This window comes from Python bivittatus, unplaced genomic scaffold (genome assembly GCF_059951505.1).
Source record: "Python bivittatus isolate LINGU-HERP-01145 unplaced genomic scaffold, Pbiv_v1 ctg000060_np1212, whole genome shotgun sequence".
Taxonomy (NCBI): Eukaryota; Metazoa; Chordata; class Lepidosauria; order Squamata; family Pythonidae; genus Python; species Python bivittatus.
Genome location: NW_028277044.1, coordinates 15578108 through 15605795, shown reverse-complemented (window position 1 = coordinate 15605795; position 27688 = coordinate 15578108). Strand labels below are relative to the sequence as shown.

At 37.9% G+C, this 27688-nt stretch overlaps 1 protein-coding gene across 2 annotated transcripts in view; it reads left to right on the top strand.

Annotated features, from left to right (window-relative positions):
- GRTP1 (growth hormone regulated TBC protein 1) overlaps positions 1-27140 on the top strand; it is a 30353-nt gene extending 3213 nt beyond the window's left edge. Inside the window, exons 2-8 of one of the 2 annotated variants that reach the window (XM_007422963.4) lie at positions 2157-2308; positions 5626-5784; positions 7972-8096; positions 11223-11319; positions 23278-23450; positions 23567-23752; positions 26806-27140. In XM_007422963.4, the coding sequence (XP_007423025.1) occupies positions 2157-2308; positions 5626-5784; positions 7972-8096; positions 11223-11319; positions 23278-23450; positions 23567-23752; positions 26806-26895 (982 nt within the window). In that variant the 3' untranslated portion in view covers positions 26896-27140. Of the gene's footprint in view, positions 1-2156; positions 2309-5625; positions 5785-7971; positions 8097-11222; positions 11320-23277; positions 23451-23566 lie in introns of both variants that reach the window. The other variant, XM_088136539.1, reaches the window with a different exon arrangement.
- The last annotated feature ends 548 nt before the right edge of the window (positions 27141-27688 follow it).

The window sequence follows — 27688 nt, the reverse complement described above, 5'->3', positions numbered from 1 at the left end:
GGACTCAAATAATTATCCTATGACCACGGGGCTGCTATGATGGCCGTAAGTACAAGGTCCGGTTGTAATTACCACTCATTCAGCACCATTGTAAAACAGTCACTGAACAAGTGGTCATTAAATGAGGATCCCCTGTAATTCTTTGAAAGAAGATAATGCATTGAATTATATCTCTTGGAGGAATATCAGTGTGAATATAACCCTTGCAGCTGGGTTGACAATGCAGCATTCATGGGTGCCAAATTGCCCTTAAGATTCCCAGATGGTATGCATAGAACCTCAACATTCAAAAATTCTTAAAAATTGAAATGGTCAAAATATTATAAAATACTCATTTTCTTGTGTGAAACCTCGCATACTGTTGACATTCTAAGACCATGTGAGATCTCAGAAATTTCAGTCATTTTTTAATGACTTTTTTACACTTTTGCATAAAGTCGGTCTTAAGTTTAAGATAGAGCAGACTGCAAAACAGACACTGTGTAGAGCTAAAACTACTTTTATTAGAATGGCTATAGTAACAGAATCTAGCGGATTTGAATGTGCTTCCTTCCTCCATCTTTTATCTTCTTGTGAATTAAGCGGGGGGGTGCTGTCTGAGGTGTTCACATAAACCACTTTCCTGGCCTGGGCTCAAGCCTCATTTATCTGATCATTGTCTTAGTAGCGGATCTTCCATTTGTCTTCAGGGCCATTTTCTGTACTCACTACAGTTGGGTAGAGGATTACCAGGGAATAACAGGATTGTAGAATTTACTAGAAAGTAAAAAACTAAAAAAAAGGCACTGGCAAACCGCTTCCGTACTGTTTCCTAGAAATGTGCATGGTTGTGTCTGTGTAATCACTAGGAATTATGAGCAACTTTATTTATATTTATTTGTAGCTTACATTTATAGACTTCCCAAATATAAATGGGCACCATACAATTGAAAAACATATCTAATACAGTATAAAGGCAATAGAAGCCAATAAACGTTAGCTTTTTGATATCATCCAGACCAATAAACTAGTTAATGTCAGCTTAGGTTGACTTTAAAATGAACCCTATTTGCTTCATTGTTTCTGAAACCAGCTTGTTTAAAATAACGATAGTTATTGTTAATAGTTCCTAGTTCAAATGACACAAAAATGGAAGATTTGACTTTTTTATTCATATCTTCTATTTACTAAGTAGAAAACAAGGATTAAAGCCTCGAAGAAGTCTTTGTGATAGGAAAAAGAAAGACAACATCTGAATGAATTAAAGATCAAGATTGTTAGAAGTAAAAGAAAGGAATATAAAGTTGGTTTGTTTGATCAAGGTTAAAACAAGACATTTTTATAAAGCTCTAGTAACCCTTTACAATGGTTTTGCATATACAGTAGATGGGATGGGCTATGGGAAGAAGAAATATTTGTTTGTAACTTATAGGGAGTGATGAGCTATCAAATTTGTTTTTACTTGTGATGAAGACTGGAAGTCACTTCTTTACATTTTTCTTTTTCTTTATTCTACTTTCCTTTTTTTTCTATTTTCCGTTTTCTTTGCACTTTTTATTCTTTTTCTTTTTCTGAGTTTAATTTGTATTTGCTTTTACTATTTTTAAAATCTTTAAGAAAATTAAAATTCAAAAATAAGTAGAAAACAAGGATTAAAAATCAGTAAATTTTAAATCATTTATGCTTTAACATTCAGCCCAAACTTAATCACAGTGGTGATTCATTTTCTTAAGACGTCCTACATTCCTAAGAAAAATCTAGGATTGGGGTTGCTTAGAAGTAAGCAGTTGTATGTTTCTTTCTGGTTTGTGTGGAAACTGGAGATTTGGCATCCTCTACAAGGAGATGTGATATGTTAATCCAGAAGAGGCTTAAGTATCTTTTCTCTCCCTTTTTTTTGATAGATCCAGAAACAGGGGATGTAAGAAATGTATCAGTGGCCTCTGGCTGCTTCAGTGGATTGTGTGAAATGATCCTGTTGTCCTAATAGAGACATCTGCCGTTAGCTAGATGCCTTGGAAATCAGAATAATCATCTAATCTTTGAGAAACTTTATGAAATCTGTTTGGCACTACATTTGTACTTTATTCATTAACCTAAACTTAAAACAGGAGAAAATAAAGCTTATTTAACTGCATGATGTTTATGTCTCTGTAATAATCTTTCTTCTGAAATAGAGTGGATCCATATGGTTTTGAAAGACCAGCAGACTTTGACTATGCAACATATGAAGAATTCTTTTCTAGATACTTAGTGATACTCACTAGAAGAGCAATTAAGTGGTCCAAACTACTAAAGGGAAATACTAGGATACAGAAAAACTTAAAAGGTAAGACTTTACCATGTTTGAATATGAAATTGGGACAAATACAGTGCACTCAGAAAGTATTCAGACCTTCACTTTTTTCAATTTTGTTATGTTGCAGCCTGATACTACAATCGTTCAAATTCATTTTTTTCCTCATTAATCTACACTCAATACCCCATAATGATAAAATGGAAACAGAATTTTAGAAATGTTTGAAAATGTATGAAAAAGGAAAAACTGAGTGTAGATTAATGAGAAAAAAAAAATGAATTTGAACGATTGTAGTATCAGGCTGCAATATAACAAAATTGAAAAAAGTGAAGGGGGTCTGAATACTTTCCGAATGCACTGTATTTTTCATTTTAAGTTGCAACTTTTTATCTTTTCAAAAGGTATTTTATTACATTGTAGAACCATCATTTGTGAGTGCCTGCCCTTCCTAATTCAGAGTTATGGCTTGTCATTTCCCCAGCAAATTGTGTAGAAAATTTGACAATATTACTTGTCAAACAAATTAACAAAACTGAAGTGCAATAACACCTAGGTTCTGTAGTTCATCACTGAGGAATTGTTTTGATTTTTGTGTAAATTCTGTCCTTGTAAGAAGTTAATTTAATCTGTTTTTTGTTATAAGCATTTGTTAAAAGTAATTATTTGTTGCCAAACTGGAACAATGAGTTGTCATCCACAGACGAAAAGAGTTTTTCTCACCTCAGTTTTCTAATATAAGCAAGAAGAAAAATATATAGGAAAAGACATTTCTCAGTTTATTTTGACAGATGAGGTTTTAGATCTAACATGACATTATTTACTTAACTGGCTTTATGTATACTATTTGAATGATAATGTACAATTATAAAATTAACAGTATTTTATGAAAGCAATAAAACCAATAGATGAGCTGATTTGATTGTCAATCAGATTGGAAAATGAGATATTGGTAGGGTTAAACGTGGCCTTTGTTCAAATTGGCGCTCTCAGCGTACGCTAGACTAAACCTACCATCTTATTATACAGAGAAATCCTTATTCAAAAGGGAAAACCTGATGTGGAGTGCATGTGGAATGCACCCACTGCACTTGTCAGAACTCCTTATTGAAGCTGTACCTGTTTCTTTGTTGATGTGGCAAACCTACCTATTAACCCAGGAAAAGACACACTTGACTTAAGTGTATGCTGGTAGGTGCCACACGTGGATCCCTGTGTGCTCCAGTAGTCTTCTCCTTTTGAATCAGGATTGCTGCATCACACTGACACTGCTGTGGTGAATGGAGCTCGGTTTGATGAGCTAAGCTGCACATGTCTAATGAATATTTAAATATTATTTGATTCGTCACCTCTTAATCAGCCATACACAGATTTCAAAATTCCAGCAATACATTCTGGGCATCCAGATGACTCTTCTTATGGCTAATAGATTAATCCTTCAACGCTGGAAAGATAAATGTGTGTATGGCCCCTATTTCTCAATGAATTGAAGACAATCTTGCTTGGCAAATTATAAAGGAGCTGCTTACATAGATTATGAATGGAAGATTACAATAAAATATGGCTGTCTTTTACTGAAACTTTATACACATGTATGAGAAGAAGCCCTAATATATGTCATTTTTTGTTGTCATTGTTTTGTTCTCTCGTTTTTCTTTTCTTTTTTCTTTTTCTATTTTTTCTACTTGTCTTTGTTTTGCTTAATTAAATAAAGGCATTTTTTTTTTAATTCCAGCAATATATTCTAGGCATCCAAGGATTTTTTTTTCAATACTATGATAAACTCAGCAAGCTTGACTAACATTTAAACTGAAAACCTGTATTACTTATGAAAATACTGGATTCATTTTTTTTTCTCAATAAGCTTTTAATTTGCAGTTACAACACATTTTTAGTGCCTCCAGAAATTAAATGTATTGTAAAATTCTGCATTGGTAGCTTTATTTCATTCTTCAGGCAGAGAAAAATGGGTTCTTGGTCTCAAGAACTTAAAGCAGCTTTCTCTCATTTAAAATATGTGGCTCTGTTTCAAAAAGACAGCAGCATTAAGGAATAATGGGGGGGGGTGCAGCCCCAGTTCCCCCCCACCCTTGTTCTTGCTTGCAGAATGATACCTTCAGGATCAGTAGTTGTGTCAGGGAAGGGTCAGCTACAAAGAGAAAGAGAAGGCCAAAATATTCAGATATGCTATTTTCTTTTTGGTTATAAGGATCCCAGAGAAAAATTCAACTTACTAGGTGGCAGGGGCAAACAAAATACCTCTGTCCTTTGGGAGTTCAGTTTTTAAATGATCTTCAGCAAGTTTATTTCATGCTCGTTCTATATGCTCCTACGTGATTTTTGTGCATTTTAAAACAGGAGCTGTTTTTGCACATTGACCGAAGCCATGTATTTTTTTCTTTCATTTTTTTCTGTTTAGCTTGATGTACAGATCCAGTCATGGTGGGTGGTTTACTCAACAAACCATTATTTTCAGAATTCTTAGTATGATATTGAGTGAATTCAGCCAAGTCACATTTTCTCTGTACAAATGGGAGTTGGCAGCATATTTACCTTTCTGTTTAAATTCTTCCCTTAAGTGTGTATAATTATACAGCCTCAGTGATTGTAAATTAGAATGGGTTCCCTAAAAGGCTATTAAAAGACCATTGTTTTTCTGAATAATAAGTGTTAAAGTAGAAATCCCCCCCCCCACAGGGTCCCATTGAAAAACAGTTTTAATTAGTTAGGTTAGGTTCTCTGTCCCCTGAGGGGCAGGAAAATAGAAAAATCAGGGCAATGGAACATCTTTTCTTGACAAATCCCTTAAACAATGCACTGGGATACTTTCTTCAGACCTAATAGAGCATAGTGGCTAAGAGGGTAAGGTCTCTTCTACATGCAAGCATGTTATGATATAGATTGGCAGCATGTCTCTGTGTCCTCACAACACAGTGAGAGTCTTGGTAGTTCGAGCTGATTAACCTCTGTTGACAAGACACCATGATAGCCTGGTTCATATCCTTTCTATCTACCAAGTTGTTTTGAGGGGCACCTTAGCCTCTTCCCCACCTAGCAGGCTTTAGGGCAGATTCTTACAATTGGCACAGGAGCCTGCAGTGGTCCAAAAGTTACAGTGGTTATTGACACGTCTCAGCTCAAAGGGCACTATGAAATTGTAACGTTGGAATGGAACACTAACAATGTTGGATTCACCTTGCCGTATGACAGTGTAAGATGGTCCTGAATCTCCAGTTGTGGGCCCTGTTAATATATTTTAATTGTTTTGTAGGTTTAATTGCTGAGTATTATTATGGCCCTTAGTATCATTTTACATGTTCAAATGTGTATTTTAAATATTTTTATTGCAGTTAAACGCTATATCAGAAAAGGTATTCCAAATGAGCACCGTGCCGAGGTCTGGATGGTAGTGAGCGGTGCTCGGTCTCATATGGATCATAACCCCGGCTATTACCAGAAATTATTGGAAGGAGACCAAAACAGCAAACTTGTGGAAACAATTCTGACAGGTTAGCTTCAAAATACGTATCTATAATTAGAATTTTCTGTGCATTAGGAGCTTGTTATCCACAGTTCCCTGCCCAGATATGGGTGCAAGTAAGTATGACCTTCTACTTGAATTATGGAGGTGCATGAAATTGATCATTATTTTTCTGCACAGAAGCACTGCTTTTTATACCAATTAAAACATTGTCTTAAGAATTGTTGCATTATTTTTCCTTATCTCTTGCTGTCTGTCAAAAAAGAATTTGGCAGGTATGTTGCTGTTAGTCTAGTACTAACTCTAATACAAAGTTCTTAAGTTTTGGTTCCTGCAAGTTTAGAATTCTGATTCTTTGATAACTTTTCCCCTTACTTGCTGCAACTTAGTTTTTCTAAAATGAGTTGTGGGAGGATGAGAGATAGTCCTAGCAATGCATTTCCAAAATTGTGCAGCTACAATAATGATAGAACAGTTCTATGCCACATTTTCCCAACTGCCCCCCAGTTGTGTTCGGATTGCCCTTCTAAGAATGCCCACAAATAGGACAGTGTAGAATTCCAACCCATCTAGAGAACACTATGTTTGAGAAGACCGTCCTAAACAACTGAAGCTGCTTTTCTGCGACAGCTTTTATATCATTGTATAGTGAGCCTTCCTCCACCTCGTGCCCACCAGCTATTTTGGGCTGCAACTTCTGTGCTAGTTCAGCTGGTGGAAGTTTTAAGCTCTGAAGGTCATCAAGTTGTAACACAGAATTTAATGTTGAAATATGCTGAAATCCTTTACTCTTTTTTGTTGCTGCTTCAGCTTGGAAATGAAATTACTATTTTTCTTAAATGAATAATGTTTTTGGAATTATCCTGCTAGATTAATTTGGAGGAATTCGTAGGGAAGAAAAAAGCAACTAGAGTTATAAGAGACATCTTTCTGTGAATGTGACAGGATGTTCATTGAAATAAGCAAATTGATGCAGTTGTAGTAATGTAAAAAGGTTTCCTGTTCACAAAGCTAGTGTCCTCAAAAAACAAATAAGATAATTATTTGAGGCCATTGGGACAGGCTATAGGCAGGCATTTTACAGTGTGACTGGAGTAGATATTTGTTGAAGATTCATAAAGACAGTTACAGCAGGATTGGGAACCACTTGTTCAAAGAACGTGCAGTGCATGTGATTCCTAAATGCTGTACACATTGAGTGTAAATCCAAGATTGAGATTCCAAATATATCACTGGTTAATATTTGTTTCCACTGCAGAATAGTGGATTAGTCCACTGTGTGTGTTACAAGGGGATGTATGTGTTTAAGTGTTCCTACAAGCACTGCTGTTATCTATATCAACCGCTCTATCCTGCAGGGTTCTCTGGATTGATTTCAATACCTGCTAATTCCCAATTTCATGTCTTTATTAAAGGGGAAATTAAAATACTAAATAGGACTCAGATTTGGTCACACTTAAAGCAGACCTATTGTACCTGGGGCAGACCTAGCCATGCCCAAAGATGAGGGAAGGAGGAAGAGCAGGATGGAAATTCTTGTTACTTTGAGCCAAAATGATAACTCAAATACTATATTTTAGCTATATTTTATCCCTTCAAATATTGCTATATATTCATACAGGTTAGTCTTTGCTCACATAGGAATGATGTAAGATTTCTTAAAGCGAATGTGATTGCAAAGAAGTAAATTTTACTGAACTCACTGGAAATTATTTTTAAATGTTTGAGAACAGCCTGCAAGGACATGTCAATTTAACAGGCATGTCTCTCAGTCCTTTAATTTCATGTGTACTTTTTCAGCTGCTTTCAGTATTTAAGGGTGCAGCAAGAAGTGTGATTAAGCAGTAATCTTAAAAGAGTTACTGAGGAACTTACATTTTTATAATATAATTCTGTGATTCTTTTTTACTTACTTGAAGTTAAATTCCACTGGGTTCAAGAATTATTACTCTTTAGAATACATCTAGAAGTGCAGTCTGAAGAGAGTTGATGAATTTTGTAGGATAAAAGAAAAACGTAAAGCCAAACTAGAATTTTTCTAAAATGTATTTGCTGGATGTAGGTTTTTGCTTTTTGAACCAAGTAACAAAATATTACCTATGTTACCATTTGTTTAACCATAAATCTATGAGTGAGTAGGGGTCCAGTCTAGTTCAGTTCCCAAAACTTTGTTCCATGGATTAATATTTAAAATGTTTCCTTTTTCAAATTATAGACATCAATAGGACATTTCCAGATAATATAAAGTTCCGCAAAACTGCTGTTCCCTGTTTACAGAAAACACTCTACAATGTATTAGTAGCATATGGGCACCATAATCCATCTGTGGGATACTGCCAGGTATGTAATTCTAAAAAACTAAGTATGTGTTACTTTTGCAATAGAAAATAATAGCAAACCAAATCGTTGAGTTTTACTCATTTAGTGTCTTGAATGTTACTCATATTTCAGTAGTTTAAGACATGCAATCCAACTCTTTTCTAATCTGAAGCTCTTTGGAATTTTTTCTGAGACTGGTATTGAGGGCCTCCTCCCTGGGACTGGAACTGGGTTTGAGAAGACCTCCCATATGTGTCAGGACTTGTAAACTCCCTGCCCACCAGCTCCAAGTGATAGGAAACAGTGAGAATGTGCAGACTCCAGAAGAAGGGCACTGTCAGCATGTCATTGAGAATGTTCTCCAAGCTTTGTCTCCTATTTTCTACCGCTTAGAAAAGCTCTGAGCTTCAGAAAATATCTGAGCTAAACTCAGTCACTTGAAATAGGTCTTATTGGTTAAGTTCATACTCTGTACTAAGTAATAAACCATAATTGACTAACCCACAAATATTAAGTTTATATAATGTGCTAAGGCAAAACCAGACCAAGCAGATTATAGTTAAGTATGATGTTTGAACCCCATGACAGATTTCAAAGGATTGCATATTGCCAAATCAAGCTTGCAAACTAGGCTGCAAGCCAAGACCAAGGGATCCATTTTAATGATTAGGATGCCAGTAGTGTTTGGGTCTCAGCACTTGAACAGCATCTTGAGATTGGCAACCATCATTTTGATGTAGCATGTAAATCCCCATTTCTTCTCTAAAAATTCAGATTCAGCAAGCAGGACTCTTCCACTGAGGTTGACCAGTCAAAAGGATTCTAAGAGCCTATAAATGTTATTGGGGAGATCTGTGCTGTACCATTTGATGATTGTAAGTCCATTGAATGGGACTAATCACATCACTAATATGACATTACATATGTTCTTTGCAACCAGTGGAGTTGCTTCCTTGTTGATACTGTAGAAAAGAATCAGGCTAAAATAGTTTCAGAGCAGCCTTTTCCAACTCATGTCTCTTTAGCATAGTCATAAAAGTTAGGGCTATGATATCCAGAATTCCCAGCCAGCATTGTTAGTTGGAATCTCGGCCCATCTGGCAGAAACCAGAATAGAGAAGGAATAGGTCTAGGTTCCCCAACTGTCCATCTCTCTCTCTCATTGGTGATGTCCTCCTCTTTTCCAAAAAGCCCCACTGCTAACATACATTTCCCATGAAGGAGGAGATGGGGGAACTTGTGCTCTCTCCTGCAGTAGAGGCTTGACAAAGCCAATTGAGGTGGGGAACCAACATTCTTTGCATGAAGCACTTTCATCTGTTCAGGATGAAACAGGAAGGCAATTTTCCCCATTTGGTCCTGTACCAAGTAACTAGCTGGCCTGCACATTCTCCCATTAGGAAAAGCGCTGGCAGGTATTTTAAGTGGAATACCTGCATGAATGACTCTGACAATTCTTGATTGCCTTGCACTTTCCTCAGAGGGAAGGCAGAAGACATGAAAACAGGATTGTGAGTAAAGGTGCTCTGCTAGAGTGCCTGTATAAACAGTAACTCTGGTAGGTGAGGAAGGAGGGAAGGGTCTGCTGCATAGCCTTACTGCCCAGGTGAGCTGGTCTGGTAACCCAAATTAGTCTTGTTAACAGAAAACTCCTATCCCTGTCCTAGAATAACCATCATTAATCCATTTTACCATTGAGTAAATTCAGTAGATGGCAACTGTAGCTTTGGAACAAGCTGCTACTATATTCTGCAAAATAGATGCCATTATTCTTCAGAATACTTGTCAAATCAACGGATCAGTTTGAGGACTTCTGAAAATTATGTGCTATTGAGAAGTTGAAGCTTTTTCAACTGGATAAAATACGTTGAACGCTGCAGGCGGCAGATTGTTCCAAGTAGACCTTTCAGAGGCAATAGAGTGTATATGATTCTGTGTAATTTAAGCTTATATTTCAGGAATTTTTAAATATTTCTCAGTACAGAAATGTTAATGTGACAGTTAATCTGTTTCAGAGAATCTTGCAGTGAACATTGCTTTAGAGGTATTTAAATTGTATTTAAAAAATACAAGTTTTCTTTGCTATTTTATGCAACAGTACTAATAGAGTCTTATACTGGCATGCATGGTTAGTAAATGCAGTTGCTCTTCAGACATTCTCTGAGGGGCAGACTTTTATAGTTCCTGCAACCAAATGCCAAATAGTCTCCATGGTTGCTATTGTCAAGCAAACTAACCACACAACTGGAGGGCAAAATACCCCAACAACACTGAACATTTTTTATACTAGCTGTAGGCTTTTCATAGATTGGTAAGAGGATGTGAGGAGGTGGGGGACGCACTGTTTGAAGAAAGCCAATGTCATGTCAACAGATGATTATAAAGTCTTGGAAACTTAGGAGAAAAGCTGATTCTATTTGAATGACCTGAAATGTTCTATAAAGAATTATTGCCACATTGAGTTTTTTGTCTTGTTTGAATCCAAGCTGGCATTCTTTATGAAGTTAAAATTAAAAAGTCTAATCTTCCTGCTCTAGAATTGACTAAAAAGATGAACAACTAGTGAAATAAAAGCCAGGAGAATTAAAAAGACAATGAGAAACTGGAGATGCATTGAAAGATTAAATCTAAATGAATGCAAGTGATACTACTCTTCATGAATATTCTAAAACTTACCACTCACATAACACATAACTCTTCAAAAGCTATGGCATTACTCAACTTTGTTGCAAAGTAATTCTTGATTTGTAAAAGTGCAGAAGTAATAGAAACTATCTATTGGCATAGTCACAAGTCTATAAGCTCAAAGGCAGTGGCAAATTTTATGCCGAAAGCAGATCCTTTTTTTTTTTTTTTAACCCCAAATCCCAAAGAGGTCTTTCTCCTTTAGGTCAGATTGGCCACCTCATAAATGTCTGGACTAATTTTCCATCAAAGTCTTGTAATCCTCCAAAGTGCTTCTGTTGGATATGTGAGGAGAAGAAAGAATAAAGAATTCCTGTCCTGTCAACAAAAAAATTCTATTGTGACATTAAATTAACATAGAAGTCAAAATGTTTTGCTTTTTTCTCTTTATTTTATTCTCTTGACTCCCTTGGGATTGCATAAGTCAACATGAAATAAATAGGAATTTCATTTTTATTTCAGGGCATGAATTTCATAGCTGGATACCTGATTCTTATTACAAGGAACGAAGAGGAATCATTTTGGTTATTAGATGCTCTCATCGGCCGAATATTACCTGGTATGTCTAAATCTCATCTTAGAATTCATTTCCTGTGTTTCCTGTTTCCTTTAAATGAGTTTAATAGATAGAAATAACTTTGCTGTTCATATAAACAGCTTTTGGTTTCCAGGAGTCTAAATGTATATAATGTACCATCAGTAATGTGTTGAGAATTTCTTAACTTCTATTCAGAAAAGGACTTTTGTGTCAGAAACTGCAAATTATGTGCATGTGCTCCTTAAGTATATGTTTCCCTATATACAAAATAAATATATATCATCATTTGCATCATGGGATCAAATTAAAAAATCTGGGAGACTGTTTCTAGCCTAGACTTTGTTCTGCATAGAGAAATGGGGCGGAGAGTGTGTATGTGGACATGGCTTATATGATTATGTGAGCTCTCATCTGTAATCCATTCTAGGCTGAGATTTTACTACTTTGGTGAAATTATTTTTAAAAACTGAGCTGAACCAGAGCTACTCTTCTAAAAGCTTCTAGACATTTGTATATTTGTTAAAATAGTTCAACTCAAACTCTTAGAGGATCTAGTAGCTTTAAAATACCTTTTCATATACCAGACTGCTGGATGATGCTTTAGGTGATCTAAATATATTGATGACTGTAGCTCAAATACTAAAGACATATGGTTTAAAACAGTGCTCGGAAGCCAGTGGTCTGTGAAAACAGCCAATCTTGATAGGTCTGCTTGATAGATAGTAAAATCGTTTACTCAAATAAAGACCCTGAAAGCATTTGCAGTGAGGAAGATCACTGGTTTGGCTTGAAGTCTTTTAATTTGGAATAGCACTCCTTGTTGCTATACATCAATGCTTCCATTTCTGATCTTGGCAGATGCATGAAGTTCAGCTCCCAGAATTCCCCTGCTAACATGGTCATTGCTGGGAATCATAGGAGTTGAAATCCACATATACAAAAGTTGCCAAGGTTGGGGAACACTGTTGTACATTACACCTTTTTAAAATGCACTATAAGGGAGCTTTGTAGGGTGATAGCATAGGCTCAGTAATCTACATGCATATATCTGATAAGCTGATGCTGCTTTTCTTATTACAAATAAATGTTTCCATACTGTCAAAGTAGGGAGGTTTTTTTTGGATGGCAACATAAAGTAGTATTTGGATGAGTTATTTGACATCTTTCAGATGGAAGACATCAAATCCTTTATGACTTATTTAGTAAAACATGTCACGTTCAACAGGATCAGGAATGATACACTGCACAGAATATTAGACTTCATCCTTAGAATCCAATCTACTCATAAAGGTCATGAGGTAGGTGTTTGCATGAACAAGCTTGGTGCTAATGTGAAAAATTAGATGGAGTCTATTTTTGTATATATTGTAAACCTATTACAGTTGAGATACAACATGAAATGGAATATAGATATTGCAGAACTTATATTAAGCTTATTACATTACATTAAGAAAAATAATTAATATTCAACATTAGTTAACTATTAACTATGTGTCTGGAATAATTCAGTTACTCCTATTTAATTTATTAGCTGCATTCAATAGCTACCCCTAAAAGTTTGGCCATCACAAGAGCCACCTTTGGATCTCTATCAGGTGACAAAAATGTAGCATATTTAACATTAAATCTGTTTGATAGTTTTTTAATATAAGCCAGATCAAATCCTTGTGAACCATCACATAAAAATTACAGATCAGGAGAAATATGCTCCATTGATCCAGCCTTTTTGCTATGAAGGATAAAATCTTTATAGAATAGAAATCCTTTCAAATCTATCTGAAAGGTGATAGGACATTTAATCTAGCCTTAATACAAGCAATTTGATATTTACTACATCCATTTGGAACTGATGCCTAAGTTCCATAGTAAGCAGGATGATTTAGTTTTGATTATTTAGCTCCTGCATGGAGATAATCCCATAATCTCTCCTTGGTCCATGTTTGTAATTATGACCTCCTTAAAGGATTAAAGTAAAAAAATGCATATGTATGTATGTATATGGGGGTGGTGTAAGCATATTAAAGCAACAGAATTAAACTTTCAAGCATGGGGATGTATAGACTAAAGTGCATAAACTGGGGAATAACTGTACTTTTGATTATGCGCCATCAAGTTGGTGTTGAATCTTAGCAACGATATAGATACACCTTCTCTAGGATGATCAGGCCCTAACCTGGCCCTTCAGTTCTTCCATCTGTGTGCCCATCACTGCTGTAATTGAGTCCATCCACCTTGCTGCTGGTTATCCTCTTTTTCCTATTTATTTATTTATGCAATTTCTGTAGCTGCCCATCTCAATCCAAGTGACTCTTTCCTTCCAACTTCTCAGCATTATAGACTTCTGAAAAAAGCTAGGTCTTCACATAATGTGTCCAAAATATAATTTCAACCTGGTCATTTGTGCCTCAAGTGGGTACTTTATTTGTTCTATGATCAATGTGTTTGCTTTCTTGGCTATCCATGACATTCTTTTCCAATACCAACATTCAAAAACGTCAATACTTTTTATGTTCTGCTTCTTTAACGTTAACTTCCATAGAGAATCACGGGGAAAACCAGTTCCTTCACAATTCTGATCTTCATAGGTATAGACCAGTGTTTCTCAACCTTGGCAACTTGAAGATGTGTGGACTTCAACTGTTGAAGTCCACACATCTTCAAGTTGCCAAGGTTGAGAAACACTGGTATAGACACATCCCAGCATCTGAATATCTTCTTCAAGGTCTCCATTACTATTTTACCAAGTGCTAGTCTCTGGGATATTTCTTGACTGCTTGATCCTTTACTGTTGATAGTTGCTCCTAAAAGGGAGAAGCTATCTACCACTTCAATATCTTCATTGTCGATTTTAAGGCTGGTTACGTACCTGTTGTCATGAATTTAGTTGTCTTTATACTTAATCTTAATATCACTTTTTCACTGTGCTCCTTGACTTTCGTTACTAGAGCTTGCATTTGCATTTTCAGCTAGGAAAGTAGTATCTTCAGCATAGCACAGTTTATTGATGTTTCTTCCTCCAGTTTTAAAATCATGTGCATCTTCTTTCAATCCAGTTTCCCTTAATATCCCATCCATTTTGCCATGTTCCGTCTTGTAGATTGTGGCTTCCTGACCTGTGTATAGATTTTGCATGAGGGCAATGAGCTGTTCTGAGTTTCCATTTTTCTAAGCGCATTCCCCAATTTGACATGATTGACACAAATAACTTTCTATAATCTATGAAGCACCCATCGACTTATTTTTTTATATTATTTGGCTTTCTCAGTTATCCAGCATTCATCAGTAATAATGTTTGTATTCCGTGGCCTTTTCTAAAGCCTCCTTGAACACCTGGCATCTCCCTTTCCAAGCAGGGCTCTAATCTACATTGGATGATCCTAAGCACTATTTTGGGTACATGTGAAGAGAGCCTCCTCTTCTTCCGCATCAGTGGTTGAAGCACAAACCTGGATGCATGTAAAATTAAAGGGTTGTCTGGAAAGTCTAACGGATGTTATTTGGTCATTGATTGCATTGCAGCCAAGTACTGTTCTTGCTATACCTGTCCTGATTATGAAAGCACTGGTGTTCCTCCTTTGTTTTTCATGTCCTGAGTTAATAGTATGATTTTCTAACTGAAAGTGTCCAGTCCCGGTCCGTTTCAATTCAGTGGTGCCTGAGATACCAATGTGTAGCTGATTCATCTTTTGCTATGTTGAGCTTTCCCACGTTTATGCTTCTTACATTCCACGTTTCTACTGCAATTTTGTCTTTGCAGCTTTGCATTTTCCTTTTCTGTGTGGCAACATCAACAACTAGGCATCCCAAAGGCTTTAACCTAGCCATGTCATAAACATTCATATTCTGAAAGAGCTTCAGCTTTTCCTTTTTCAGTAGTGTATATCGTCAGTCACTTTATATTGTTTATTCATGTGATTGTCTTAGTAAAATGCAGGAGTGGTTTACCATCGCCTTCTCCCACGCAGTATGAAATGATGCCTTTGCCATTGCCACTAACGTGATCTTCTGCCCCAGCATCTCCCTATTTCGCTGCTGCCCAGTATAGTACCTGCTTGCTTTAACTGGGGAGCTGGAATGATCTTCACACCTGCGTGACCTTGCTGGGATTATATACTCTTGACATGTATGTACTCTTGACTCCTGGTGTTCTTCACTCAACCCTCCCAGGAATACTGTCCCATTCCCCCCCCCATGAGGCAGCATAGCAGGACTTGGGAAACTCTGTTCTTTGAGAAAGTCTAAATCTATATAGGTAATACTAATTTTGCAAAGCACTTAAAAAAAAAAAAAAAGTCCTCAAATATATTCAGAATAGGAAACTGTCAACAAAGATGTATTAAAGGAGGATAGGAAAGTAGCAGAGAAATTAAATGAATTCTTTGCATCTGTCTTTACTGCTGAGGACATAAAACAGATTTCTGAGCCAAAGCTGACTTTTTCAGGAGGTACATCAGATGAACTGAGATAAATGGAAACAATGAGAAATGAAGTCACAAACCAAATGGACAAACTACAATAGTAAATATACAGGACCAGATAATATCCAGTGAAGAATTCTTCAAGAACTTGATTATGAAATTGCTGATCTTTTCACAAAAATATGAAACTTTTCTTTAACATCAGCATCCATTCTCAGGGCTTAAAAATAGCCGTTGTGACCCAATTCATATAACATCTTTGAGGATCAGTAAAGGAAATCATAATCCCTTTAGCTTAACATCTGTTCCCAGGAAAATGATCGAAAGGAATATTAAAGAGGAAACAAGTGAATATGCAGAAGAATGAGTCTTGCTAAAAAGGAACCAACATGGCTTCTGCAAGCGTGACTTGCCTCACTAAATTTTCAAACTTTTATAAAGGTGTCAAAATGCAGGGAAATAAGGATTATCTAATAAATACTATGCACTTGGATTTTAAGAAGCCTTTGTCCAAATTCTTCACCAAAGGCTTCTGAGCAAATGGAATCGAGTGAGTTTGGCAGATTGGCAACTAGTTAAAAATAGGAAACAGTTGGAATAAAACGTTGGTTCTCATACTGGGGAAAGATGCATAGTACAGGAACTAGTGATTTTCAGTTGTTATGTGAATGATCTGGAGTTCAAGTTGAACTGTGAAGTGTCCATGTTTGCTCTTTGTCCAAAACCTTTCAGGGTGGTAAAATCAAAAAGCAATTGTGCAGAGCTCCAAAAGGATCTCTCCAAACTTAAATGTGGCCTTCTAAATGGCAAATACAGTTTAGTATAAATAAAGCATTGCATGTTGGCACAAGAAAAATCTGACTTTCTTTTATACATTAATGGGATATGTGCTGGCAATAAATGATGAGGAAAGGGGACTTGGAGTCACAGTAGACCGCCTGATGAAAATATCAACCTGAAATTGTTGTTATCATGATTGATCTCAGAGCCAGATGTTTAGACTGGATTTGGCATTTTTATCCACCTCTCAACTCCTTCCCAAGGACCTGGGATAGGCAGGTGTTGTTGTTTGATGGTGTTAAAGGTATCATTGCAGGATATAAGCTGTTCCAAGTAAAGCTGCCTTTTGCGATTGACTGATGGTGATTTTGTCAATGCTGATGATGTTCAAGCGGTGTTCCAGTTGTTTTGGGATTGCATCCAAGATGCCTATTACTATTGGTACTATCTTTGCTTTCTTTTGCCAAAGTTGTTCTATTTGCAGGTCTTTATATTTTGTGATTTTCATTATTGTTTTCATTATTATCCTCAGTAGTAGTATGTACAAATCTCTGGTGAGATCACACTTGGAGTATTGTGCATAGTTCGGGTCACTGCACCTTAAGAAGTATACAGCTTTAAAGAGTTGGAAACAATTGGGAAAAAGTAACAAAAATTATTGGGGAACTGAAGCATCCTCCCCATAGAAGGAAAGACCACCACAACTGGTTCTACAGCCATGGTTCCCAAATAGTGCCACAGCACCTCAGGGCTCTGCAGCAAACACCCAGTGGCGCTGTGAGATAACAGAGTGATATTCGAGATCTGTTGGACCCTGTGCAAACTACAAGGCTAGGGGTACCGTGAAAAAATTACTGATACATGAAGGGCACCGTGAACTGAGAAAGTTTGAGAACCTCTACTCTATGGTCTTAACATTGGAGCAATAGTACTAGTCTTCAGAGTGGCATGTAATTCAGGCAGTTGTAGCTCTGTGTCTCAGTGAAACATCTCAGATTATTTCATATTTTGTTATATTCAAATCTACAACAGCATTCTGTTTGTACTGAACTTGAAAAGTATTCTTTCTGCTTTTTTTCCCCTCAGTTTACACCTCTATTGCACAACATTGAAAACAGTGCATGCACTTCTGTTTCTGCAGAGTAGATGCTCCAAAGGAGAAGATATATTGCAGTTCTGTTAGGCTCAAGACTTGTGCATACATATTTCCACTGCTGAATGCGATATATACAAATGTGTACATGCAATTCCCCCCCCCCAACTCCAGAACTGGCTTTTAAATTTGCAATGCAACAGAATTGCTTATGACAGCCCTCCTTCCATTTAGCAAATTGAAACGAAATAGCAGGTTATATTTTGCTTTGTTAAGAGTCCTGATATTAATTTTTTAAAAAAATAATGCAAAGTAGCAATTTTTCTATTAAGCTAAAATGAGATTTGGGAATAAGGAATGAAGATTGTATGTCCTATGTAATCTTGTTTTGTACCACAAATAGATTGAAAAGAATGGGCAAAAATAGAGAAATGTTGCAATTCATCGACTTTATCTTTGGGTGAACCCATATGCAGCAATTTAAGACCTATCTTTCAAAATATAGGTCCTGCCACAGTCCCACAGATTGCAAAATGCCATCAGATTTATTTCTGTATGTGTGAAGCTGAAGGTGTTTTTTGACAAATTATGTCATTGCTATATACCTACCACCACTGGGACCACTTTGGCCTTTACTTTCCACATCCTCTCCTTCAGGCCCTGGTATTTCTCCAGCTTCTCATACTCCTTCTTCCTGATGTTGCTGTCACTTGGAACTGCTACATCTATCACTACCACTGTCTTCTGGTCCTTGTCTACTACCACGATGTCTGGTTGATTGGCCAGTACCTGCCTGTCCGTCTGGATCTGGAAGTCCCACAGGATCTTAGCCCTGTTATTCTCCACAACCTTCTGTGGAATCTCCCATCTGGACTTGGGAAAGTCTAGCCCTTACACTGTGCAGATGTTCCTGTACACAATGCCAGCTACTTGGTTGTGTTGTTCAGTGTATGCTGTTCCTGCCTGCATCTTATACCCTGCCACTATGTGTTGGACTGTCTCTGAGGCCTCTCTGCATGGCCTACACCTTGGGCTCTGTCTAGTGTGGTAGACCCCTGCTTCTATGGATCTGGTGCTTAGCACCTGCTCTTTTGCTGCTGTGATCAGTGCCTCAGTGCTGTCTCTTGTCCAGCCCTTGCCAGCCACTGGTAGGATTTCCCACTGTCAGCCGCCTCAGCTATCTGTTGAAGGTACATCCCGTGCAGTGTCTTGTCTTGCCATGGAACTTCCTCTGCTTGAACTTCCTCCCATGTCTGCTGCTGCCTCAGGCATTCTCTCAGCAGCTCATCTTTGGGTGCCATCTTACTGATGTACTCCTGGATGCTCTGGGTTTTGTCCAGACAGTGGCTTTGACACTCATCAGACCCTGCCTGTCCTCTTTGTGGCTGGTGTACAATCTCTGGGTGTTGGACTTGGGGTGGAAACCTCCATACATTGTGAGGAACTTCCAGGTCTTCACACTGGCAGCCTCCATGTCTTCCTTTGGTCAGCTCACTATACTGGCAGGGTATCTGATGACTGGCAGGGTGTACATATTGATGGTATGGATCTTGTTCTTTCCATTGAGCTGGCTCTTCAGGACCTGTTTTATCCTTTGGTGGTACTTGGATGTTGCTGTCTTCCTTGCCTCCTCATCGTGGTTCCCATGTGAATGTGGGATACCAAGGTATTTATAGCTGGTCTCTATGTCTGCTATGTGGCCCACTGGTAGTTCTACTCCATTGGTCTTAACTACCTTCCCTCTCTTTACTATCATCCAGTTACACTTCTCCAGTCTGAATGACATCCCAATGTCCTCACTGTAGATCCGTGTTAGGTGGATCAGTGAGCTGGTGTCTCGTTCACTCTTAGCATACAGCTTGATGTCATCCATGTAGAGGAGGTGGCTGATGGTGATTCCACTCTTGAACTTGTACTCATATCCAGTCCTTGTGATTATCTGGCTGAGGGGGTTTAAGCCTATGCAGAACAGCAGCGGGGACAGTGCATCACCTTGGTATATACTGCACTTGATGGCCACTTGTGCATGCTGTCTTGAGTTGACTTCCAGTGTTGTCTTTCACAGTCCAATTGAGTACTTGAGGAAGGTCCTTAGTGTCCTGTTGACTTTGTATAGCACCAGGTATTCACAGATCCATGTGTGTGACATTGAGTCATAGGCTTTCCTGTAGTCAATCCAGGCTGTGCTCAGATTGGTCTGCCTAGACCTTGAGTCTCAGGAGGCTGCTCTATTTATGAGTAACTGGTGTTTTGAGCCTCTGGTGTTGTTCCCAATGCCTTTCTGAGCTGTGCTGGCCCATATGGTCTTGTAGCTTGGCGGCTAGGATGCCTGATGGAACTTTCCATGTTGTGGGGAGGCAGGTTATTGGCCAATAGTTGGCCAGTAGTTGGATGGTGCTGTTCCCTTGTGAGGGTCTTTCATGATCAGCACTGTCCTTCCTTGTGTTAGCCAGTTTGGGTGGGAGCCTGCTGCTAGCAGCTGGTTCATCTGTGCTGCTAGGCGTTCATGCACTGCTGTTAGTTTCTTTAGCCAGTAGGTGTGGATCATGTCCAGGCCAGGTGCTGTCCAGCTTTTCATGTTCTTTACCCGCTGTTGGATGTCTGCTACTGTGATGGTGACTGGTTCCTGTTCTGGGAGATTGCTGTGGTCTGCTTTCAGGTCCTACAGCCACTTTGCACTGTTGTTATGTGTCTTCTCTTTCTCCCATATGTTCTTCCAGTACTGTTCAGTTTCCGCTGCTGGTGGCTCAGCTGTTACTGTGTGGGTTACACTGCAGTTGGGAGTACACTTTGGATGGTTCTTTGGAGAAGAGGGCATTTATCTTCTTGGCCTCTGCTTCTCTAGTGTATCTCCTTAGCCTGGCAGCCAGTGCTGTGAGCCTTTGTTTAGCAGTCTCTAGAGCTTCAGATGGAGTCAGGCCCTTGTATTTTTTCAGTAGCCGAGTCTTATCCTTCATCTCCATACCCTTTTGTAGTTCTACCAGCTAACTGACTTTTCTCTGAGTTGCCTTGATCTTAGCCTCCAATCTCATTTTCCGGGGGGGTATGTACTGCTGTTCTTTTTTATCGTGTAGCCAAGCATTTCCAGGATTACAGTGGCTGTAGTGTATACCAGTTCATTGGTTTGAGTTATGGTGGTAGTAGGGATTGTCTGGAAGGCTCTATTGGCATTTTCTAGCATACTATCCAATGGTACCTCTCCACTGAGCCTTGACAATCAGTCTCGAGGGTTGATTGTAGCTAATTTATCTGTGATCCTCTGCCTCATATCAGCTGCTGTGTTCTGTAATGGAGGGGGTGGCAGTGACATTCCAGCTTCAGGTATTGGCTGCACATCCAATTGTTCTTCCAGGTCTGCTTGAGTCCAGGTTGTAATGTGGAGTTGGTCCATCTCAAGTTGTGAGAGCAGCTTCCTCTTCACTATGTTGAAGCGCTGGGTAACTAGCTGTTTCTCAGTTAGTATGGATGTAGGTCTTCTGTCCATCCATAGTTCCCTCATACGTTTCATATATCCCCTCTCATTAGGTCTGCTGTTGTAGTAGCATTCCATCAATTCCAAGTTAGCTAAGATATCTGCCTACAAGAATTTTCAGCTGTTTTAAAACTTGAGTCTATTCATGCAAGAGAGAGAGAAAATAATAAGCAACTTCGGATGCTTTAGGCTTTGGTCAATCATAAGCAATAATGTTAATGAAAAGAAATTGAAAATACCGGCTGCTTTAGGAGATTGCAGAAGCCTTAGTAGTCATTTTCATTCTCTATCTTTACCTAGTTCATTAATATAAGTAGTAAACTGAACTTCATACAGCATTATGATAATGTAATTAAGTTCTGACTCGTGCTTCATTTTTACTAATATCTTTTCCTGGTCAGTTTAGAGCTGCAATAAAAATACTGCTGCTTATGCCATTTTAATACAATCTGCCATATTCATATTACGCTGATCCGTTAGTATGGATGGTAGGATGTGGGGGGCGGGCGTGTTCCTCAGCTGTGGAACTCTTTCTCCTGGGACCCAGGTTGACTTTTCAGCATTAGAATAAAACTCTTTCTCTTTCCTGGATTTTAAATATGTGTTTGCATGGTTTTCAGTGATTTAGTGCCTCTTGAGGCTTCTGTTGCCATCAGAATACGTTATTTTAGATAGCTGATTCTTGATGTATGTTGTACATTGCAACTAGAGTATTCCTTGGAGGATTGTAATAGCTAGCAGCATGACTGGGTATTGCCACCTCCTTTAAATGTAAGAGGAAGCATTAAGAGCCAATGTGGTGTGGTGGTCCTGGTGCTGGATTAGGAGCAAGGAAACACGGTTCTAGTTGTCCCTCACGCAACTTTGGGACAATTGTTCTCTCTCTACCCAAACAACCTCAGTGTGGTTATCGTGGGGACAAGTAGGAGGACAGAACACTATGTATGCTGCCTTGAGCTCCTGAACAAAAAGTGGGATATAAATCTAATCAACAGTAAAAGGCTTTATGTATTTTATAGTCTATGGCTTTTAATGATAGTCTTTTCTTGGTTATAATTCTTAGTGCTTCTGTGCTATTTATACTGGTCTGCGACTGATGTAAAATATTGAAATGGAATGCTTGTTGCAGTAAATCACTTGAAAACTGCAAAACAAAGGCAAGACAAAATTATGTATTTGAAAGTTTTTAGTTAATGAAGCATTGAGAAATGCTTCATCTCTGTATTCCACTGGATTTTTATATTTCCCATTTCCTTTTTTCTTTGGAAGGTAATTTTCCATGTGTAATAAGGTATGTGATGGAAGTGGAAAGGCATACATTATTTGTAGTGTGAAATCTTTTAATGTTTTCTTTTTAAAATCTTCCATCTTTCTCCTCTGGGAGTTTGCTTATTATATGATCAAGAAAGCAGAGCAGTGGCATGTCTAACCTTGATCTGGTAGCATTCCTAATGGTGTGGAATAATGCCTGCTATTCTTGCACACAGTTTTGGCCTGTAGGTTTTGCTCTGCTTTTGGAGACTGAAAGCAGCAACTGCTGTTCTCTTTCAACCGATCCTGGAATGATTACAGGAACCTGGAATTTACTGCATGGCACTCTATGCCAAGTTATGGAGCGCCATCTGGCGGCTTGATTAAGAATTGGTGTGGCCATTTTTCTCTCTCATGCAGTACAAGTGAATTGAGAAAAATGGCTTATGATGGGATTATTATGATTATTATTATTTGCCCTTTGCAGTTAGATGTACCATACCAGTGTCATACCTCAGCATACAACATACTTTCCGTAAGATGTAAAGTAGTCTGTAGTTTTACGTAAATTCGACATCTGTATATACCTTTTCATAATTATTAGGGACTGGAAATAAGCTTCATCCAGGCTGAGTCCCAGCTAGTGGTAATAAAAAATATTTCCAGCACCACCTACTCTTGCTAGACTTTATTCTCTGTCCCTGTCCAAGAACATAGGTGACTGGACTTTATCGGTTTACTGCAAATTGTCCTCAGTCAAAACTTGTAATACAGCTTAGTCTTCCATACTTTTTCAACTTCACCAGTCGAATTTCATAATTTCACAGTAGAACCAATGGACCAGACAAGGTGAAAATTAGCTTTGAAAGAAGATGCGTTTCTTACTGTTACATATTTATTACAGAACATGTTAAAAATAATAAATTGCATTCTGGTGACTTAGTTTTTGTATCATCTTTCTAAAGATTACTATAGTCCAGAAATGATGGGTCTGAAAACAGATCAAGAAGTTCTTGGACACCTTGTGAAGATGAAGATTCCAGCTGTGGCAGAATTAATGGAAAAGCATGGCAACTTGTGGACTTTGGTGGTGTCCCGTTGGTTTATATGTTTGTTCATTGACATTCTTCCAGTAGAGGCAAGTGAGAACTGATGACAACTTGAGCTGTGTGCACTTGCCTTTTATTTAATTATCCAAATTCTAGCACATGTATTTCATGCACTTCAGTGATGACTAATTTCATTCTTCTACAGACTGTACTCCGAATTTGGGACTGTTTGTTCTATGAAGGATCAAAAATAATATTTCGTGTGGCCTTAACATTAATTAAGCAACACCAAGATTTCATTTTGGAAGCTACAAATTTCCCCGAAATATGTGAAAAATTTAAGCAGATTACTACAGGACCATTTGTAACAGAGTGTCATCTTTTCATGCAGGTAGGTGGCATTCTAGAAAACTATAACTCTGCTATAATTGCGTTCAGTTGTTCAGAATATTGTTTAAGCAGGCTTTACAAAGTATGTTTCAACATTAACTTTTAAAGTATGTTTTATTTAGTTATGCGATTTGTAGGCTGGTCAACACCCAATAACTCTGGGCAACTCATATTTAAAAAGAAAAAAATACCAAAACAGAGATCATGAGCAGCTCAAAGACAAACATATAAACCAAAAAAGCCCCATCCAATGGGCTCAATCATCCTGGGAGAAAAAAGCCTGGGAGAATAGTCAGGTCTCTAATAGCTGCCTGAATGTCATCAGAGTGAGAGCCATCTTCTGGGGGGAGATATTCCAGAGGACAGGTGCCATGACAAAGAAGGCGTTGCTTCCTGGGTTCCGCTAGATGACCCTGCTTGATGGGATCCAAAGCACATTCATGCTGCCTAATCTCACCAGAGATGGGCGGTCCCTCAGATAACCAGGCCTATGCTACGAAGGACTTCTTAGGCACTAACCAGCACCTTGAATTGCACCCAGAAGCCAACCAGTAACCAGTGTGGCTCACAGAACAATGGGACCATGAGGTATGCCTCTCACTGTCTGTGGTGCTGCATTCTTGACCAGCTGTAGCTTCTGAGTGGTCTTTAAGGGCAGTCTCACATAGAGCATGTTACAGTAATCCATTCATGAGGTGACTAAGCTGTGAGTGACTGCTTCAATCCAAGATATGTGTGGTTCTAATTTTACATATAGGAGGAATGATTTTGTCTATTTTACCCTTTCTTCTGAAACCTTTTGAAAAACACTTCTAATAGGTTAAAAGAACTCAGGACCATCCAAGTAATAAGATACAGAGCTAAAGGTTGCACAAAAGAGTTGGTGGGGGAAAATCCTGCTTTTCCTCAGCTCAAAGTGCCATACATGGGAGTCAGCTTCATTTTATCCTCACAAAAGATAAAATGAAGTCCAGTGGAGTAAGTTGAGTGGATGGTGTTTGAGTGGCATTAGGGAAACCCAGATTCTAGTTCATTTTCAGCCATAGAAGCTCCCTAGATGTCTTTAGGACAGTCAACCTACCTCACAGGGTTGTCACGTGTGGAAAAATTGGAGGTGGGGAATGTTACGTATGCTGCCTTAACCTCCTGAACCAAACACAGAATACAAATTTAACAAAAAATTTAAAAAACTGGCCTGAGGTTATCCAGTGAATACCATGCTTGAATGGGAATTTGAACCTTGGTCTCTTGTCCCTGTCCACCTTTCTGAACTTTTGGACCCTTCTGTAACTGAAAGTAGGTCCTCCCTCCATAGAAGGGCAAGTATGGATCCAGCCTATGATGCTGTGCTTCAGGCTTTGCTCTGCAGATGCAACATAGTAGTGAAACTTTCAAAAACCCCTAGAGCTATCCATCATTCTGCAGTACAGTGATGTGCAAGATTTAGGCTTCATCTTTTTAAACAGATTCTGGTTAAACAACACACAAAATGGTGTACTGTGTCATGCCTTTACCAAATACATTGAGCCAACATTGTTTCTTGGCTGGAGAAGGTGTATATAAGACTCAGATGAAGCATAGATCATGTTGGAAGTGATGCACAGCATTATGGAGTCACCCACTTTCTCACCACTGCATAACCAAAATAGCTAAGTACACACAGATAATAAGTAATGGATATCTAGATGCTCATTTTACTTTTATGGATATGCTTTCTATGGAACTTCTGGTAGTGGTAAGAAAATGTTTAAGAAGCTATTACTTTTCAAAAGTCAGTTTGAATAGTAGGCTTTACCAAAGCATTTGTATTCATGACTTTCCTCCAAGGGTGTTGTGTCAACTTAGTCTCAATTAGCTTCACAGAGTAGCAACAGCCATGTGTTCATATGGCTTCACAGTTTTAGTGGCATCCTCACGTTTCATAGATACTGTGTAACACTAAATCTCTGGAAAGCTGAGATACACCCTTCTCTACAAGCTTTTGAGCCTTGCTGGAGTGTGTCAAAGGTCCCTTTAGTCCTGCATTCTATGTGCCATTGTGGCAAATTCTATCTCCAAACATGAACAAAAGTGGGAAATAGTCCTCTTGCTGTCCAGCAGCTGGCATTTAAAATATGCTGCCTGTTGAGTCAGGATACAACCGTCCAGCCTAGTTAATTACTGGTAGTTTGATCTGCATAAATGTGTATAATTTCCTTTTTAAAACCATTTTTGGTGGCCATGGCACCAAACTCTACAGTTAAAGTTTATTTATATACCATATTGTCTTGAATCTCCCTGTATTTAGCTTTAGTGGATGACCCCAAGGTCATTCATTCTGAGAAAAAACTCTCTTCATATTTGCCATATTGTGCATGATTTTATGGATATCTACCATGTCTTCTTTATCCACCTTTGCTCTGAAAGCTAGGAGTCTTTGTGCATAAGACTGGTGCTTTAATTGGTTTTTTAGTTTGTTTTTTTGCAACTCAATATTCTTGTTAAATGTAACACAGTATTCTAATTATTCCCAAGCACAATTCTCTCTTGATTTTGTCATCTAAAAATGTCTAGGATCAGATTTAAATTCTCTGAAATTTTGCTGAGTCAGATCAAAGACCCATCTAATTTTTGGCCAGCCTGATTACCCTGAGAAAGTTACAATTACAGCATAAATAACATGGAAGCTCTACTTAGCTATAAAGGAAAATTAGCCCTAAATCTATCTGACCAAGTGGCTGTTGTAATATTTCCAATATTGAAACTGTAAAGAGTACAGGTGCAAGACTCTTAATATTCACTAGTTTCCATGGTCTAATGTATTGTATAACTATCTGAAGATTAACTATCATGAGCATTAAGAAATACATGCAGAACATTATAAGTTGTTGATTTAAAAAGAACTGTTAGTTATTGAGCCCATTCAATAATGTGATCCATCCCATTCTAGGAAGAGAAATTTGCCTCATGGCATTTGCTGATCAGTGTGATTCTGCTTGTTTTATAACCTGAAGCACCTTCTCAGATATTTTTTTGCACCCTAGTATATGCTAATTCTTTAATTTTCAATTCTAGAAAATATTTACAGAACCTGGAAGTCTGCGAATGGCTACAATAAACAAACTACGAGATACGTGTAGAGCAAATCTGATTGCTCCAATATAAATGAACATTCCTTCACTTGCTCAGATAAGCGATTTTCTCAGGCTGCCATTGACACTTCACTAATTAGCCCGAGTCTTTCATGTGTCCAGTGGGATTTTTTTTTAAAAAAGCACAAACACCTTAATTATTATGTAAATAAAATGTAATCTATGTAGATGCAACCCCTTTTCAACAAATGGACTATATATTTTCAGACATTTTTGTAATAACAAAATACAAAACTAATAAAAGTATATTTGAAACTATCCTTTTTTGAATTGTAACCATGTTAAGATTCTGGACTTTAAGTAGAGATCTTTGTTCATGAAACTAATGCTCCACTTAATCTCAAGGTTGTTTGTTTTTTAAGAATAACGTATCTACCCTTTTCTCTTGTCTGGCTTTGCTAAATGAGATTAATATTTTTATTTATATGAACACACACACACACATATATATATACACACTTTGAATTTAAAGCAGAATGAAGCATTCTGGATAGGGAGCTATGGTAGAATCAAAAACACCAGGAGTTACACCCTACAGCAAATGTAGAAAACAAGCGCTTTATGACATTTAATTCTTTCTACTTTACTGCACACAAATGTAGTGAGCAGACGTGCTTCATGAGAAGTTCTCTTGAATAACCTGCTTCATCCCAGAATTGTCTGTTGCCCAAGAGCTGGAGTGTCCTATGTACTCCCATATCTTGCTAATGGGCAAGTTGTTCTATCAATGAATGCCAAGTCTTTTTTCTTAATAGTAATCTACTATGTAACATCTTAAATCAGTTTGCTGTTGCATCGTAGGAAAT